The 17288-nt window shown below is 39.8% G+C and overlaps 1 protein-coding gene across 1 annotated transcript in view; it reads right to left on the bottom strand.

The window, feature by feature from the left end:
• plppr5b (phospholipid phosphatase related 5b) overlaps positions 1–17288 on the bottom strand; it is a 148483-nt gene that overhangs the window by 38049 nt on the left and 93146 nt on the right. Inside the window, exon 3 of the mRNA XM_053342479.1 lies at positions 13010–13260. Coding sequence (XP_053198454.1) covers positions 13010–13260 — 251 coding nt within the window. The remainder of the gene's footprint in view (positions 1–13009; positions 13261–17288) is intronic.

Here is a 17288-nt window from a genome sequence, read left to right on the forward strand (position 1 = left end):
TTATATTTTCCAACATAAAAATACTCTGCTTCGAATAATAATTGTTTTTTCCACAAATAGTTCTATCCAGCATGCATTACATATTTTTTTCATTTCAAAAGTTTTGTTTTTTGGATGCAGGAAGTCTCCTCACTCACTGGAAAGTCCATTTTCACTGTTTGCCCACTGGAGGCTTCAAGTTGCTACATCACAGCTGTGTATGCTGCATACTGAACCCACGATTGGCTCCAAACTAGTTGTGATGTCACCAGTCCCGCTGGTATGTACTGTATTGGCGCTTTTCCACTATACAGTTCTAGCACTACTCGGCTCGACACGGTTCCAGGACAGACCTTTTCCATTACAAAAGGTACCTACTCAACGTGGGCGGGGTCATCATAGCACGGCTCCGCGAAACGGACCCGTTTGAGGGACGGACCAATTCAAGCAACAACCAAGGGGGGAGTTGTGGGTTCTCCGAGTGAGGACCACTTCCACGTTCAAAAAGCTGCAGTTCCCCCCATGACCTGTTAAAATAGCCGACTTTACAGCTTAAAAAAACATATTTAAAGCCTGGTGCCTTTGACGTTTTTGGTCTTTACCGATAGTTTCCACCTCAGTGAACACTCTGGGGGGGGGTGAATTTTTTTGTATCACAACCGTTTAAGTGTCATTTAGGCTTAAAATTCTGGCATAAATTAGGGCGTGGTTACGCTGAGTCACAGGTTCACAGTAGTGATGGGAACGGCAGTTCTTTTTACTGTACTGAATCTTTAGAATCCGTTCATTAAAATGATTCGTTCAAAAGATTCGTTCACCGAATCGTTCAGTGCTCTCCAACTCCCTGAACTGATAAACAGCCAAATAATCCGTCATTCAGTTCATGATTCAGCCCTGAGGTTCATGTTCACTTACTGAGGGACGGTGCGTTCAAGGACTATATTATACAATCATTCACGGTAGACGCAGCGCTGCTTATACATGCACTAAAAATATTACACAGTGAAAGTGTCCTCTGTGCACAGTAAAATAACATAACATGATGCTACACTGATGTTAGCAACACAGCGCTAATGTTAGCAGTACATACTGAACGTGAATCAACTCCTCAGCCCTCAGTGCCCTGAGTCAGTGAGTGACTGACACAGCGCCACTTTCAGCAGTTCGCGAACGTGATTCGTTCGCGAACGATTCATTGAACGACATGCTGAGGACGTGAATCTCGTTCACGTACTGTGCTGAAAGTGGGCTGAATCATGAACTGAATGACGGCGAATCACGTTCGCGAACGAATCATTGAACGACATGCTGAGGACATGAATCTCGTTCACGTACTGTGCTGAAAGTGGCGCTGTGTCAGTGTTGTCGTTCACTGAGTGATTCGTTCGCAGTGAACGAGTGAGTGAGTCGTGGCAGTTCCACTCCCGACCGGCAGCCATGCTCACGGCTGAGCTCAACTGAACTGAACTGAGAAAGGAACGAATCAGTTCATGAAGTGATTCAGTTCACTTCGTTCACTCAAAAGATTCGTTCGTTCGAACGACACGTTTGCGAACGACACAACACTAGTTCACAGACAGTTGCCAGCAGTTAGCTCTATGCTAAAGCATCAGCTGGGCTGGGCTAGGCTAGGCTAGGCTACACCCAGAGGTCCGCGGCGACATCCAGCAGACAGGCGCTGCGGTGTCCGTGTTTGTTTGCCTATTTTCGGGTAGTTTTTTCTGGCAATATGGCGTGTTGTGCTGTTGATTGTACTAACCGACCGACAAAGGATTCTGTGTTGCAGTTTTTTCGGTGAGTAAACCGTAGTACCCATAGACTGTATAAAATATATGTTACCTGGATTTTGGCACTGTATAATGACTTTATTACCGACTCATGGTCTCTGCTGATACAGACAGATGACCAGAGCAGCTAATGTTAGCTGCTGTTGTGGTGTGTTTTGTGCTCTCAGTCCGTTTAATGCGGGATATAATATAGAATAATATAGAATATACATAATGTTCTGTATTATCTTTAATTTAATATTACTATTATCTTTCATTTAATAATACTTATATAGAGTGTCAAGAGTAACTTAAATGAATAAATTAATAGCCTATACTAATACTGATTTCAGAAATCGTTAATCATGTTCAAAATCAAGATCAGGCCACCCATAAATAAATACAACATATATTTCTTATTATATTTATTGTTGGTATTATTATTAAAAGTGAACTGTGTAACTTTGTTATTTAGGAACTTTTTATCAAGCAAAGCCCTTTTTATTACTCCATATCCTCAAATAGCTTTTAGTATCATAAAGGTTTGTGACCTCTGATCTATAAGTTGCTGAGCATCTATATGTGTCATTTTAAAGTTTCCCTCTAGGTGATCCGGACAGACTGGACAAGTGGGTCGTCAGCATGAGGAGACAGAACTGGACCCTGCTCTCCAGCCCCAATCCTCCCCTGTGCTTTCAATAAAATCTGTATTGTGTGTGAACTCAGCGTCTGCCTGCCACATACACTCAGAAAATTTTTTTCTGACTTTCTTAAAACTAGTTGTATAACATGCATCTTAAACCTTATTAAAATCAGTTAATCATGTGGAGAGATTTCTCATGTAAGTAGATAATTATCTACATATTAGAGTTCTACCGTTAGTAAAGGTAAGACATAGACATATGATTTAGCACATTTGAAAAAATAAAAAAATGTACTGGTAAAGACTTCCTAAGGTTCCATGGACACCCTGGAAAGGTCAGAAAACAGAGACACTGTCGTGAGAATTTTTACATTTTTTAGTGAAACTTGACTAAAAACTTGAGCTTTAATGGTTAATATTTGTGTTTAAGTTGATATTCCATTTAACTGACTACGACATTTAACATTTTCAATAAGTGTAGAAGACAAAAGGAGTGCAATTATGAAAATAATTTATTTGAACATGAGGTACTCTTTAAATGAACAGACAATGAACAAACAAAACAATCAGTATATATAATAAATAATAATAAGCTTTTAAAATAAAATAAAAAATAGGGTCAATGTTTGGCTCAGTTGGTGGAGCGCCCTATGTGAGGCTGTAGTCCTTGCTGCGGGTGGCCCGGGTGTGGAAGCTGGCCGGGGCCTGGTCTGGGCAACCAGCAGAGGCTGGCCGGGGCCTGGTCTGGGGCCTGGGCAGCTTTCTTTTCTATTTTCTAAATATAAAGAAAGACAAACATGTAACCAGTGGTGTACAAAGTATTGAAATGCCTTACTTCAGTAAAAGTAGCCTACTGTGAAAATCCTCCACTACAAAGACACTACACTACTACTATACACTACAAAGACCTGCATTCAAAACCTCACTTTTGTGAAAGTGTTAACATTAAGTTTTATCTGCAAAATGCAATTAAGTATAAAAGTAAAAACAGTCCCTCTCTGTTTTACTGTTATAGAATGTTTGTGGATTGATATCACTGAATCACTGCATATGATGCATTTTATTGCTGAGGCTGTTTAAGTTGAGCACAATTTAACAATAAAATATACTATTGAGTCGATTTATCTATCTATCTATCCCTGTCATGTGAGAACCCTGTATCTCACTTCTTTAAAAAAATATTTAAGTGTATAAAATGCTTAACAAACTTTCTTTACATTATTCTACATAGTAATTTCACAGAGTAGTAACGTTTAACCCTCAGATCCTGTTGCCACATTTTATGGACCATCAGATTTTTCATTTAGCATTTGACATGCTATAATGTTCATAGGTTGCAGAGAGGTGGCTTTAGCAAGGTACATCATGCTCCTAAAAGATCTCCTGTCTGCACCTTATAATTCTCTGTTTATCGCGGCTCCCGGGGTAGCTAAAGCTACTCACGCTGCCCCCAGGGGACTCAACGCCCCCGGAGCCGCAACTGGGGCGCGCTGGGGGGGATCGAGCTGAGGGATTTCATCGGGCTGATGATACTGGAAGTGATTTTGTCTCTGATTTTCACCAGATTTAAAATGTTATCAAAATTTGCCATAAAAAAACAAAACTGTAAAACGAGAACCAGTCCCAGAAGCTCCAGCTCCAACAAAAAAAAATATTGTAATACCTATTTTAACTTAATCATGGTGTGTGTTTGCAAACAACAGGAGGACGTTAGTCATTTTTAACAGGATCTGAGGGTTAAGATGAGTTTTGGTCCCCAGCGGACTTATTTAACTTTATCTCTTATGTAGTATAATCTCAATAAAACATTATTTCAAGAGCTGCAGCGTTATATATGTTTTATAAGGAACTTAACGTTACCTGCGGTCGAGTCGGTCGCTGTCTGGAGGCTGGACTGCCGTGTAGCTGCTGCCAGTAGCTGCTTGTTAGCCTAGCCTAGCTGATTAGCCTCAGGCTAGCTCAGTTCGGCGCGGTTAATTCGAGTTCAGTGGGCGGGATCTCGGCCGGCTGACCCCGGCTGACCCGTAGAGTTACCGCCTCTCCTCCAAATATGGAAAATACACACCCACTAAAATCCAAGATGGCGCAGTCCTAATGCCCATAGTAGAGGCACAAAACACACTCCCCCAAACCAATGGGTGACGTCACGGGTGCTACGTCCATTCTTTTTACAGTCTATGGCAACAACACAGAAATCAACGAAAGTCTGCTTCAATCAGGCGGGGAGTACCTATCCTCTGAAAGGAAGCCAATGCGAAAGTAATTTAGAGCTGCATTCTATCCAAAGGCCACCAGGGGGCGACCGTTTTGTGTTCAAAAAGACTTCCGGCTCTATACAAGTCAATGGAGAATTCACCAACTTCTCACTTGATTTCTAACCTCAGTAAACGTTTTCAAAATGTGTTTATGGTCTCAATCGCTAGTTTAAAGCCTTCTTCAATGCAGCATGATGTTCATTTGTGAAATTTTGGCCTCCCTGATTTTATATTTGACGATAAAGCAGGCTAAGTGGCTACGTTGTGATTGACAGGGTGATTGACCAATGTCGTTGAGATCCCCGCTCCGCCGTTAGTCCCGCCCATACTTCCGTCCATGACTCCGCCTCATGCCCATATAAGTAGAATCCGTGTTCTTTTTTTCCCAGCATGCATACAAGTTGAACTCGCGGTGAATGCTCTTTGTTCTGCCGATGTAGTATTGGCGCTGTGCTTCAGATTGATCAGTAGATCCTTTTGATTTACATGAATGAATGTAGCATTGAGTTTGATGACATTTAAGATGTTGATTCATTTGACATTTGCAGTTTGTGTAAATGTGTAGAGAATGTGTGTAACTTTATATTTTATTGTCGTAAAAAGACAACAGACATTTTGTAATGTTTATTTTCTGTTTGCTTTCAGTCTTACAAAAACTAATGAGAAAAAATAAAACTGAGGAAAAGACCAAACAATCCTCAACGAGACTTCCAGAGTTTCTCCATTATTGTTAATCTGTTTGGCTGTATAGAGCTGACGAGGGCAGAATAGTGACACAAACACATAAACAATGGAGGACATGGAGGCGATGGTGTACTTGCTGCTGTATGTGGCTTTCTGTCACACAAAGCAAGAAAATTGATTATTTAAAAATGCCGGGTTTGATTCTTGTGTGGGACGGCTCATGACTCTTCTAGCGACAACTCTTCTGACCAATCAGTGGCCAGCAGTCTGTTGACGTTACATTTAGTATCGGCTCGGCTCGCTTGGAATCTCAGCAGAGCAGGTACTAAAAAAGTACCAGGTACCAGGTATTATCCCTAGTGGATATGCAAAAAAAAATGAGTCGAGTCGAGTAGTGCTAGAACTGTATAGTGAAAAAGCGCCATAAGTTTCATTAACTGAGAATAAAGTTGAGCTCAGAGATGTGCTCCTCATTCAGTAGATGAATTTGAAAACAAACTGAACATAACTTATTCTGCACAACAGAAACTCTACAGAAACCTTTACAAGTATCAATAATGACAGCTGGGATGAAAGTAATGACAGTGTGCTGAGACAGTGTGCTGAGCCCTTCACTGGTGGCGTACTGGTTAACACATCCACTCTTTAAATATTAGTAGGCACAAGCACATACTGTTTAGGAGATGCTGGGTTACCAACAATACACAAAAGAATAAAAGAGCACCTGCACACAGCTCAACTGTTCCCAAATCTCCTGTTATAGACCACATGGACATGATGATGTCCAGACCACTAAAAGTCTAAACCCCCTGAATAATATCTCAATCCACTGTTTTCTTTATCTCTGCACTGTCAACACTCTAATAAAGGCATATAGTATAGTACAGTACAGTAGAGTATAGTACAATATGGCCCACACACTGTACCAGGACTAGAAGCAAAGCAAAGCTGGGAGTTCAGCTGGATAGAACTCCCACGGATAAACACAGTCCTGTCACAGTCAACTCAGACTCAGTCTATAAATGCCACATCACATAATCAATACTGCACAATGAGCACTGACAGGAACATTCATGGTGCTAACACCAGCAACCTCCAACTGTTAAGAAGAGGTAAGAAGACATGTTGTGGGGGAAGACGGCACGTTTGAAAAAGTGTAATCACAAGGATTTAGATCTATTTGATTTAGTAGATGATTCACCTTCCACATTTAGGAAATGTCAGGAAAATAAACGATGAATCAGTGCATGTTTTAATTAACTTTTTGATGTCTTTCTGAGAATGAGATGAGAAGATGGATATCAGGTTCTTATCTATGTGCACACAGGAGCACAGAGCTGCAGTCAGGTTTGTTCATTCATTAAAACAAATGCATGGAACATTGAGTCTTAATTTAAAACTAGAGACTCATTTTACTCACAATTTAATCAAGTCAAGTCTACCAAACACAGCAGCACACAGGAGAATATGCAGGTTTTAAACAATTCCACCGCTAGTTTAAGTTAATTAGCAAAAAACACTTCAATTAAGAACAAAGCTGAACATATGGAACTCTGTGGTAATGCTCTATTTCACTGTGAATAGACACTAAACTGTGTAGATAAGCAGTCGGTCAAATGTGAACCCTGAGGTAAAGCAGTGCATACTTACAGGAGACAGTTTGTTTTTCTTTTCACTCCAAAATGACTACTTTAGAATATGAAGGTAAACTAAACCCTGGTGTGTATGATGATGCTATAAAGCTCTAATACGAGGTTCAAAAAATACAAATTCCATGTAAGTTTTTGTTGGACCTAGTGATTCATACACACTGCTGGTTACAGCTAAAAATGTCTTAACCTCATAGTATAGATTCATGCTAAAACATGAAGATAAATCATTGGGAGTCTCAACATTACTGTTGCCATTTGAATAGGGTAATTATAGCCTCATTTCACTAAATCCTTGGGTTCAGCGGATGCTGCATGGCTGTGTTTGGCCCTGGCATTGCTGTAATGACCGAGACAATGAGAGTTTGAAGAGGGGTAATCATCATCTCCTCAATGCTGCAGGCTTGTGTGTGTGTGTGTGGGGGGGGGGGGTATAGTTGCCCAGTGTGTAAAAGTGTCTGTGTGTGCAAACTGCATGCATGTCCTAAATGGGGAGCTGTACACACACACACACACAATGGCATTTGCTAAATGACCTAGATAACAGAGGCAATCTGCTCTCCCTATCGTGCAGAGAGTCACTGATGGTCCAAAGACGTACATTCATCGCTCATGGGCACTTGGGCAGATGCAAGATCTCTGACACAGAAAATCAAAGCAATCAGACCGTCAACAAGAATCAGAGTCTTTATGGAAATGTTTAATTTTTGTGTTTGGGCTTAAAGGAAGAATCACATGATTTAGCAAACTGCTGCTGCTCAGCTCTTTGTGGGCTCAAACTTTCAAATGTTCTTTTTATAAGGTGAGAGAGCAGTCATATGTTACAGGAATATAATAATATATAGAAACATTATAAACATGGTAGCATTCTCTCTGTATTAACAGGAATCCATCAAACCAGTCTGCTTTAAAATGACTTTATACTCATGACTAATCATTTTCAGCTGAAAAGTTGTTTGAAGTTCTGCTGTTTTTCGGAGCTTGGAGAACTCTGATTAAGGCTAATTGCTCTTGTAGGGATTCTAATGTGATTTGTTTTTAAGATCTAATTACAGTCTTTGTGTTTCAGCTTTGAGCTTTTTTTCATTTATATCTTTTATTCAGTGAAATAAGAAGCCTGTGATTAGATGTCTATATTCAGGTAATGCACCCAGATACAGATCATGTTAATAATGGGATTGAACTATACAATACAAAAGAAGAGAAGGCAACACAGTGTAATTATTTGTGAATGTGTGTAAATGGGAATGATGATGAATGGATATGTGTGAGCCTGGCAGGCCTCCTCATGACCTATTTGGAACTACTTTCAAAGCTCTGTCTTCCTGTGAGACTTGTCACTGTAACTTGTTGTCATTCTACATTAAGTGGGAGAAGTTAAACAATACAATTTCTGTGCTGAGATTTCTTTTTCTGAAGTTATCATCTTCAGGCTCAGAAGGAGAAGTAATATAACTTAGTAAATGTTTGTATTCAAACTTTAGATTTTTACATAGAAACTTTACATATGGTATGATATATATAGTTCTTTCTTTCTTAGATACAGTAATGAGCAAGAATTTTGGTCCAGACTCCTCCAGATGTGAAGCTCAGAGCAGTCAGAGAGGTTAAACTGCACTATATTGTTATATAAGACAACAAATGAACTTATAAGAATGTTTTTTTTCCTGTTCATGTTCTCTTGATACAGGAGATGTGTTAGGTTTGTTTATTTGTTTGTTTCTTTTATTCAATGTTGGGTGTGTGAAAGGCACTAAATCACACCTATTATTATTATTATTATTATTATTATTATTATCATTGTTATTATTATTTCTTTATTTCTTTTTATTACTATTTCAATGAAACTAAATATTGTAATTTTTGAAATAAATATTGTCTCCATTATAATAACACAGGAACAACCAACCTCATAGTGTGTGACTACCAACTCCACAATGGAGATGGATGTCACAAGTGCAAAAGACATACTTGACTTTCCACATCTTTAGAACAGAATCAGCTTGAGGAGAGTAACTGGGGATTTCCACCGGGTCCGTCAGCGGCGCGGAACGGCTGCGCTACGGTTTAGCTCCGTCCTCTGCCCGGCGTCAACTCACACCGGGAGCATTACAGCGGACCGGAGCATGCTCTGGTAGAGAAAGCTGCCTTTTAAAATGAAGTTGCACTGTTAATACAGTAATTACGGCAGCCCAATCAAACCCGAACGAGTGCCTAACTAAACTAAACGGCCCGGTTTTGTTAACTTGCTCAATTTTGGTTGATTTGGTAATTTTCTTTGATGTTTGTGCTGATGTTATGTGTCAGTAGCTACGTAGCTAGATTGAGTCTTTATCTGTCTGTTTTATTCATGTTTGTTGCTGAAATACGATCGGGAGGCTGCACGGGTTGTTTTATTTTGAAAAACGGAAGTTTTATTATGCCGATTCAGTGTCGGACTTCCTGTCTGGTGCAATCTGCTCTGTTGAGCTTGTCACGAGTTGGAAACAGCTCCGTCAAAAATAGAAATGCTACCTATTGATAGCGCTGCGGCGCGGGAGCCGCTGCTGAGACATTGCTGACACGCTGCTGAAACGTTCCCGGTGGAGATACTCTCATTGATTATAGTGTTACCTATCAGCTCCGGTGACCGCGGCGCAGCTGTAACACGCCGCTGCCGGACTCAGTGGAAATTGGGCTTAAGACCATCCATTCCTACCTGACACTTCCAGCTTCTATTACACATTAAAATGGAATTTATTCAGTACATGGTTTATGAGGAATTTAAAGGAAAGTAAAAAGTGACTACCAACCCTGTTCTCCCCTATAACAGCATATCTAACAGGGCTGAATGCTCAGCAAAGGTCCTCAGAAGTGCAGTCATTTTGGAAATCTGGGAGGCATCTCTGACACTATCTAGGATCTATAACTCAGCCCTGATTCCATGCTTCATGTTACATAAGACAATCAAGCGAGAAATTAAATACGATAATCTCATTAGACATCAGAGAGATTAGATGCGAGGTCACACACACTAAAGATCGATGTGTGCCTGCACAGCGCTCTGATAATAAACACTTGAACTCGAGGTGATTCACAGGAGAGGATGCATACATGCTACTACCAGCTAGTCTGAAGGTCAGTGAGCGGTCACCTTAATCATGAAGGTAGAAAAAAAAGTTCAATCTTAATTTACTGAAATGGAGTTTGAATTAGAGATGAATCACATATAAAATGGTCCTTAAATGTCCATGTAGAGATCTATTCATTAAAGCTAAAACTTGATAAATGTTTTTTCACAGCTGATTTGTGTGACATGCTGGCTACTGAGTCCTGCTGCTAACCTGATTCATCTGATGCCTCTCTTCTGTGTCTAACGGTGAAGAAATGGAGGTTTTCCTGCCTGCATATCAGCCTCCCACAGACTCTCATCTCACTGCCTGGCTGGCTGGCCAAATGAGGCTCCTATCGAAAATACAAGCATGTAGGCTTGCATGGATTAAGTTTGAATACAGACGCAAAATAAAAGAACATACTGACCAAAATAGTTCCATCCTGCAATGAAAAAGCAAATAAATTGAAAGAATTTGAGGATATCTGTAAGCAGAAGCAGTCCAGAATCAATGTTATAACCTTCAACGTCAAACTCCTTGTGATCACAGCTTCAGCAAGGTGTGAAATCACTTCCAGGACTTTCTAGGTCAAGATCAAGATTTGTTTTCTATCCTAAAACACATGAAAATCCAGCTAACCATCAACCCCACAAGATTCTTTCAACTCTCACTTTGATTTGAGCAGATTCTGACTGCATCTCTTGTTAAAAACGAAGTGAAATATGAACTGAATGTATTGAAAGCTATCCTGGGATAAACAACGCTCTGACTGAATAAGTGTGGCTCTATCTAGGGAGCTCAACAATAGCTCAACCAGCACATTTTAAATTGATGGAGTCTGGTCTGAATCAGTTTTTGCATGAATAAATCACTCACATTCTGCCAATTTACAAAAAAGAGACACTTGGGAGAGAAACCTGGGACTGCAAAATGCTAACTTGGTTAGACTCCTGTATAATCACACCTCTGCTGCAAACTATGACTAAAAATTGAATGACTCCAGCTCTGCAGTCGTTATCTGATGTAGAATCAGCAGCTGCATAGACCATGATCAGTGTTGGAACATTGTTTTTAAAAGTAGCTAATTACATTACAAAGTTACTGTCATTAAAAAGTAACTAGTTACATACAGCATTACCTTCTGAGAACAGTAACTAGTTACATTCCAGCATTACCTTCTGAGAACAGTAACTAGTTACATACAGCATTACCTTCTGAGAAAAGTAACTAGTTACATTCCAGCATTACCTTCTGAGAAAAGTAACTAGTTACATTCCAGCATTACCTTCTGAGAACAGTAACTGGTTACATACAGCATTACCTTCTGAGAAAAGTAACCAGTTACATAAAGCATTACCTTCTGAGAACAGTAACTAGTTACATACAGCATTGCCTTGTGAGAAATGTAACTGGTTATAGTACTTTAGTGTTACTTTAGTGATTCCTCATGTAGTTTTAGTCCAGACCTTTAAATATAATGACTGTAGCATCATCACACAGCCAAGTCTGACCCATCATCTATAAATCTTTACACTAATAGCAGGACTGACACACACTATGTCTCATTTACAGTCTTTATTGTATTAAAGTGTCTTCTCAAACATAAGCTCACATACAAGTTCTAAACTCCATCCAGGCTTTTAAACACATCTACATCACTGCTACAACAGGCTCAACTTACATGTTACTGGAATGTTCTTGCTCTTATTTCCTCCCATAAATTCAAAATAATGGCAATATTTCCATGAAGTGAATTCTGTCCTATCTGAGCTGCCGTACACACGCACACATACACACAGTGATAGAACCGTAGCATGTAGTCAGCTGTCTGCCTGCCAAAAAGTAGTAATGGTGTGAATTCCTGGTGGATTTTCTTTTCTTGTGGTGAAAGAAGAAAAAGTAATAATGGATTACGTTTTTGAAAACGTAACAAAACACTGACGTTTCTACAGTTCATCCTGAGGGGAATGTCAATGTGTGAACTACATTTCATGACAATCCATCTAAAAACTGTCAAGATATTTCACTCAGAAAAAACAAAGCTCAACATTGTGATGTCAGTAGAGGAAGAGTCCAGAGATGACAGATTCATCCTCTGGGCTCCTCTGGGCTCATATCAACCAAATATCATGTCAGGTCGAGACAATGTATCTATCTCTGTAACTGTTAAAAAAAACTACATTTTTTTGTTGTCCAAACCTTAACATAGACAGGACTCAGGATCGATCTATCTGTCTATCTATCTATCTATCTATCTATCTATCTAGTTTGGCAGGTAAATACACACACAAGCAGTCAGAGGATCAGACAGGTCGGAAACAAACCAACAGATTATCCAGATGATCTAACCCACTTTAATGAGACTGAGAGTGACCACATCTGAAGTGTTGCTAATGATCCCTCAGTGTGCAGGAACACTGTGTGAGCACAGTTACAGTTAGTACACAATGTCAAAACAGAAGCAGGAAAGTGTGTGTGTAAAGTTTGAGCAGCTTGTCTACACACAAATGGTTGTCAGTCGTCTCTCTGTCTGACTAGAACTTCTACTCCTATTTGAATCAACACAACTGTCTGCACAGGCCACATCATGACTTATGTTTCACCTGCACTACTACGTGAAGCTGACCTGTGGCTTCCTGTGTAGACATACAGCTGGAGCACTAGCTGCTGCTGCTCATGCTCTGCCTGCTGCGTACACATCATGTAACCATTCACCTTCATCAATCCTCCAAATGACTCAGACCAACCTGGAGCTTTTTTGCAACCTGTCTGATCATCTGACTAAAGGCCCATTTATGATCAACGTTAAATACGGATCCAGATACAGACGGAGCCTTCTGTCCGTGCTCTGCGTTCATGTCAAACCTGAGAGTCAAACCTAATCCTTATATATGAAGGAAATATATAGTATATACAGTAAGAACAGAGGGGAGTAACTCACAGCCAGATAGAGAGCAGCGTACACACTGAGCGCTGCCTCCTTGGATGGGAAGGTTTTGCGGGCGCGCATGATGTCATCCTGGTTTCCTGTGCAGGCCTCCTGGTGGCTGATGTAGCGCAGAGCCTGCTGGCAGCCCAGGGCTGTGTAGTTTGGCTTACAGACTGTCAGGAAATACGGTGCCAGGTTCCCCGTCACAACCTGGCCTGCGTTGACAAAGATGTCAACAGTGAAGAGACCAAAGGTGTAGACTCCTGACAAAAAGAAGAAGAATATTTAGAGGTAAGACTCTTGAAAAGATTAAGGTGTCAACATCATATTGGAGACAGTGGATTGTGTTTGTATATCAATGTGTGTCTATTTGCCTCCTCCTCTCATTGTTTCATATGAAGGTTCTTTTCCTTTTTTAATTGATCTGTGCGTTTCAGCTGCTTTAAACCTCAGAGGTATACTTTTGATGTTTTATTCTATCATTACCATTTTGTTGAGTTTGTCAGTCAATTTATTGCTAATGACTCCATGTCATTGTTTTCTGTTTCTGCTTTAATTAGTGTGTGTGTGTGTGTGTGTGTGGGGGGGGGGGGGGGGGGGCACAATTGAAAGCAGCAAATTCTGCCAATTTACTTGATTCATGTTTGCCATTGGAGGTTTAGACGTACTCTGTCATTTTGAAAGCTTTGTGGAAAGATTGTATTTGGGATAAAAGCTGCAATTTGTATAAAAGAAAAGTACATAATTTTCTTGTCACACAATATGCGTAGTGTAAAGTGTAACTTTCCTAAAATAATAATCTGCTTTTTTTTCTTGTTCTTAGATTTTCTCAGACAATATAAATTACACGATGAATTTTGTTATGATGGTTGTTTCTTACAGTATTTATTTAGGTCCCAAGAGAGAAGCAGGGGAACAAGTAGGCAAACTATTAACTACACACTCACATTAGAATCATCAAACAACATGTGGACCTGTGTAAATATGGCACAATCAGCTGTTAGTGGCAGTTGAAGACTTTTACACTAGAGCACTATGACCACTGTGACATTTTGTTTCACTCTTCCGCATTATCACATCATGTGAAGACATTGGCAAAGTGCTTCATGAAAAAAAGAAGGACATAAATCATTCAACTAACTTGTATATTCAGTGTGAATGGATTCCATCTAACACCAGACAAATCTTCTTCAACCCACACTGTGTGCCGCTGCATTAAACAGGCCTGATGTCTCATATTATCATGTAGGTGTTCCTTAGAGTTTATTTTTAATGTAACACCAGCACCATCATTGCAACTGACCAATCACATTGTTGTGGTCTCATTACTTTAAGATGAAGAAAACCAAAAAAACACAAAAGTGCAGACTCATTCATTATTTTCATTTTAGGCATGGGAATCAAGTTGATAACCAGTACATCGGAATCACATGCCTCCAAACTAGGGATTGACCAAAAATCAGCATGGCCGATATTCAGCATTTTTATGATTCCACCGATAACCGATAAAAGCAGTTTATTTTAAAACTCGCTCCTTTGGCTCTTATGCGGCCGTCTCTCTCTGTTTCTGTAGTTTTTTTCAACCACTTTACAGAGTTTGGTGGCACGCATGAAACTTGTGATTCACTGTGTTATATATATGTATATGTAATATTTTTAACGTGATGTTGTCAACAACAATGCTGCTCAGATGTGTTCACGTTGGAAGCAAAACTCATTAGACCCACTGGATACATACAGGTTAAAACATATTATAAACGTGCAAAATTATTCACACATAAAAACTTGTCTGGTGTGACGAGGTCTGTGTTCATCCATCCACTCATGGGCTGCATAGAGTAACCTTGTCAACAAGAGTTAAGTCACTATATTCACCTATGTTAGTAATTATTATCACAGATTTTCACAGTGTACTGTATTCAGTCTAATCCCAGGTGTGTTATTCTAAATGTTGACACCAAAATTTTAATTTTTACTGCACATGAATATCGGTTCTAAATATCGGTTATCGGTTTCCTTATTTACTAATAATCAGTATTGGTATCGGCCCTTAAAAAAACCATATGGGTCTATCCCTACTCCAAACTCATCAGTGGATGAGTTTGTACATTACAAAACAATGACATCAAACTCATGTGTTTACATCCAAAGCATAGCTTCATTTCACAAAGAAGAAGACAACAGTGCTAGTTTAAATGTCTGTAAAATGATAATTACAAGTAAGGGTGGAAACACCAGCAATACAGACTATGGGCTTACATTCCAGAAATGCTGTATGTTACAACCCAACTCGTTAAAAGGAAATGTAACATAAAACCAGATGTTAAAGGTTTAAACAAAATTATTTATTAACCAAGGATTTACAATAACAAACAAAGGCTGGGTGATGCTGCTCAAATAAACAAAGAAATAGAACCAAAAGAGGACTCTAAAAACAGAGCTAACAACAAAACAAAAAGGAAACCTACCAAATCTCTATTAACAATCTCTATTAAGAATACAAAAGCTGAGCAGCACCCCTACTCCTAGAGCTAATACAAAAGGTGAAACTAATAGTGTGTATCAGTATTATTAATCTCGGCCAACAGGTAACAAATCACGATCTCAACAAAAGTGCAGCAGTAAAGCGAGGCGGACTGGTCACAATGATCCAGCCGCCCCGAGTGTCGGGCTGCAGAGCATTTAAAAAGATTATGCACTCTAATTGGAGGCCGGGATTGGAGCAACTCCACCGACGCCGCACCAATCAGGAACCCGAATTGGAACCGGAGGAATGGGAGGAGCCAGGACCGGAGATTGGCTAGATTGGCTAGACTGAAGTGGAGGGAACCAAACAAAAGAAAGAACACACAGAGAACCCACCCACACAGTACACACACACACACCATACACTCTTCTACAGGGCCGTAACACTGTAGTATGACACTGCAACATGCAGAAAGACTTAGCAGATCTTTTGAAAGAGAAAATGAAGGCTCCTAAAAAGTATTAGTATTAAAAAAAACATTTTCCAAAGAATTAAAGTATCATGCATTTCTATGCAGCACCAGCATCCCTACCCATCACTGCTAATGGTTTCTCTTTCTAATACACTTTGCACTGGATTAGTCAATTCATTCTCTTGTGCTTTATTCACACAGTTCTCAATGATGCTGCATTGATGAGAAGTTATCACAAAGTAAGACTGTTTAGTTTGTTATCTTACAATCAAGATATAGTCAGGTTGAAGTGTCTTGCTGATGTAGCTGATTACAACTTGAAGTGATGATGAGGTATTCAAATTAAGGCCAGACAGATATATTGGCCAACCAATATTACTGGCCAATATTGACCTATCACAAATATATTGGTATTGGCATATATGTTGTCCAATATGTGTCTTTTTAAAGTTATATAGGCTGCATTTTATGTATATTTCATATATTTTCTTAATTCAAATTTAATTTATGCATTTTGTTCTGTGTTTAGTTTTAGCCATAGCTAATTATAATGATTAAATTCCGAGCCGCGTTCATTGTTTCAGTTCAATGATGTCATTTTACACAATATAGTTCAACTGTTAAATATCACTCCATTACTTATCTCTGTTTGGGTTTGATAACCACATTTGAGGGATACTTGCTGAAAAAAAAGTGTGTTTATGTTAATTTTTAATGCTTAGCTTCTGTTCTCTACAGTGTGTGTGTGTATTTGTGTCTTTTTTCCCTGAGTTGCAAAGGTATGACATCACCACAGTGTGATGGATCAGCAGTGATAGCGCTGGAGCAATACTGATTATCATGTTGTAGGAACAACACCAACACTGTGATATCACATGGTGCACACGGCACATCATACCAAAACACATTCCCTTGCTGCTCCCCTACACACACACACACACACACACACACACACACACACACACACACACACACACACACGGTGAGTGTAAGAGTCATCCCGGTGCCACTGTCCCTTCATGCTGCTCTTAACCAATGCAGCCAGCCGTTACGTCTCAGTGATTGAAGGGCTTTAACAGAAATAATTGCTTCCCTCCTTTGAGAGCCCGGCCCTCTGTCACACTAAATTACCAAACGGGCGCCTCGTTAAGCAACTCCCTCACATACACACACACACACACACACACACACACACACACTGCTGTTCTTACACACAGCACAGCGCACCACAAACATATATATGCTTCGGGATGCATCCAAGCTTTTCCAATGACTGCCAAGTGTTTGTGCGGCTGCAAACTAATTCTACGTCAGGCTTTGAAGCGTGTTAAGCTGGAAGACAGTCATGGAAA

The sequence above is a fragment of the Scomber japonicus genome, chromosome 21, assembly GCF_027409825.1.
Source record: "Scomber japonicus isolate fScoJap1 chromosome 21, fScoJap1.pri, whole genome shotgun sequence".
NCBI lineage: Eukaryota > Metazoa > Chordata > Actinopteri > Scombriformes > Scombridae > Scomber > Scomber japonicus.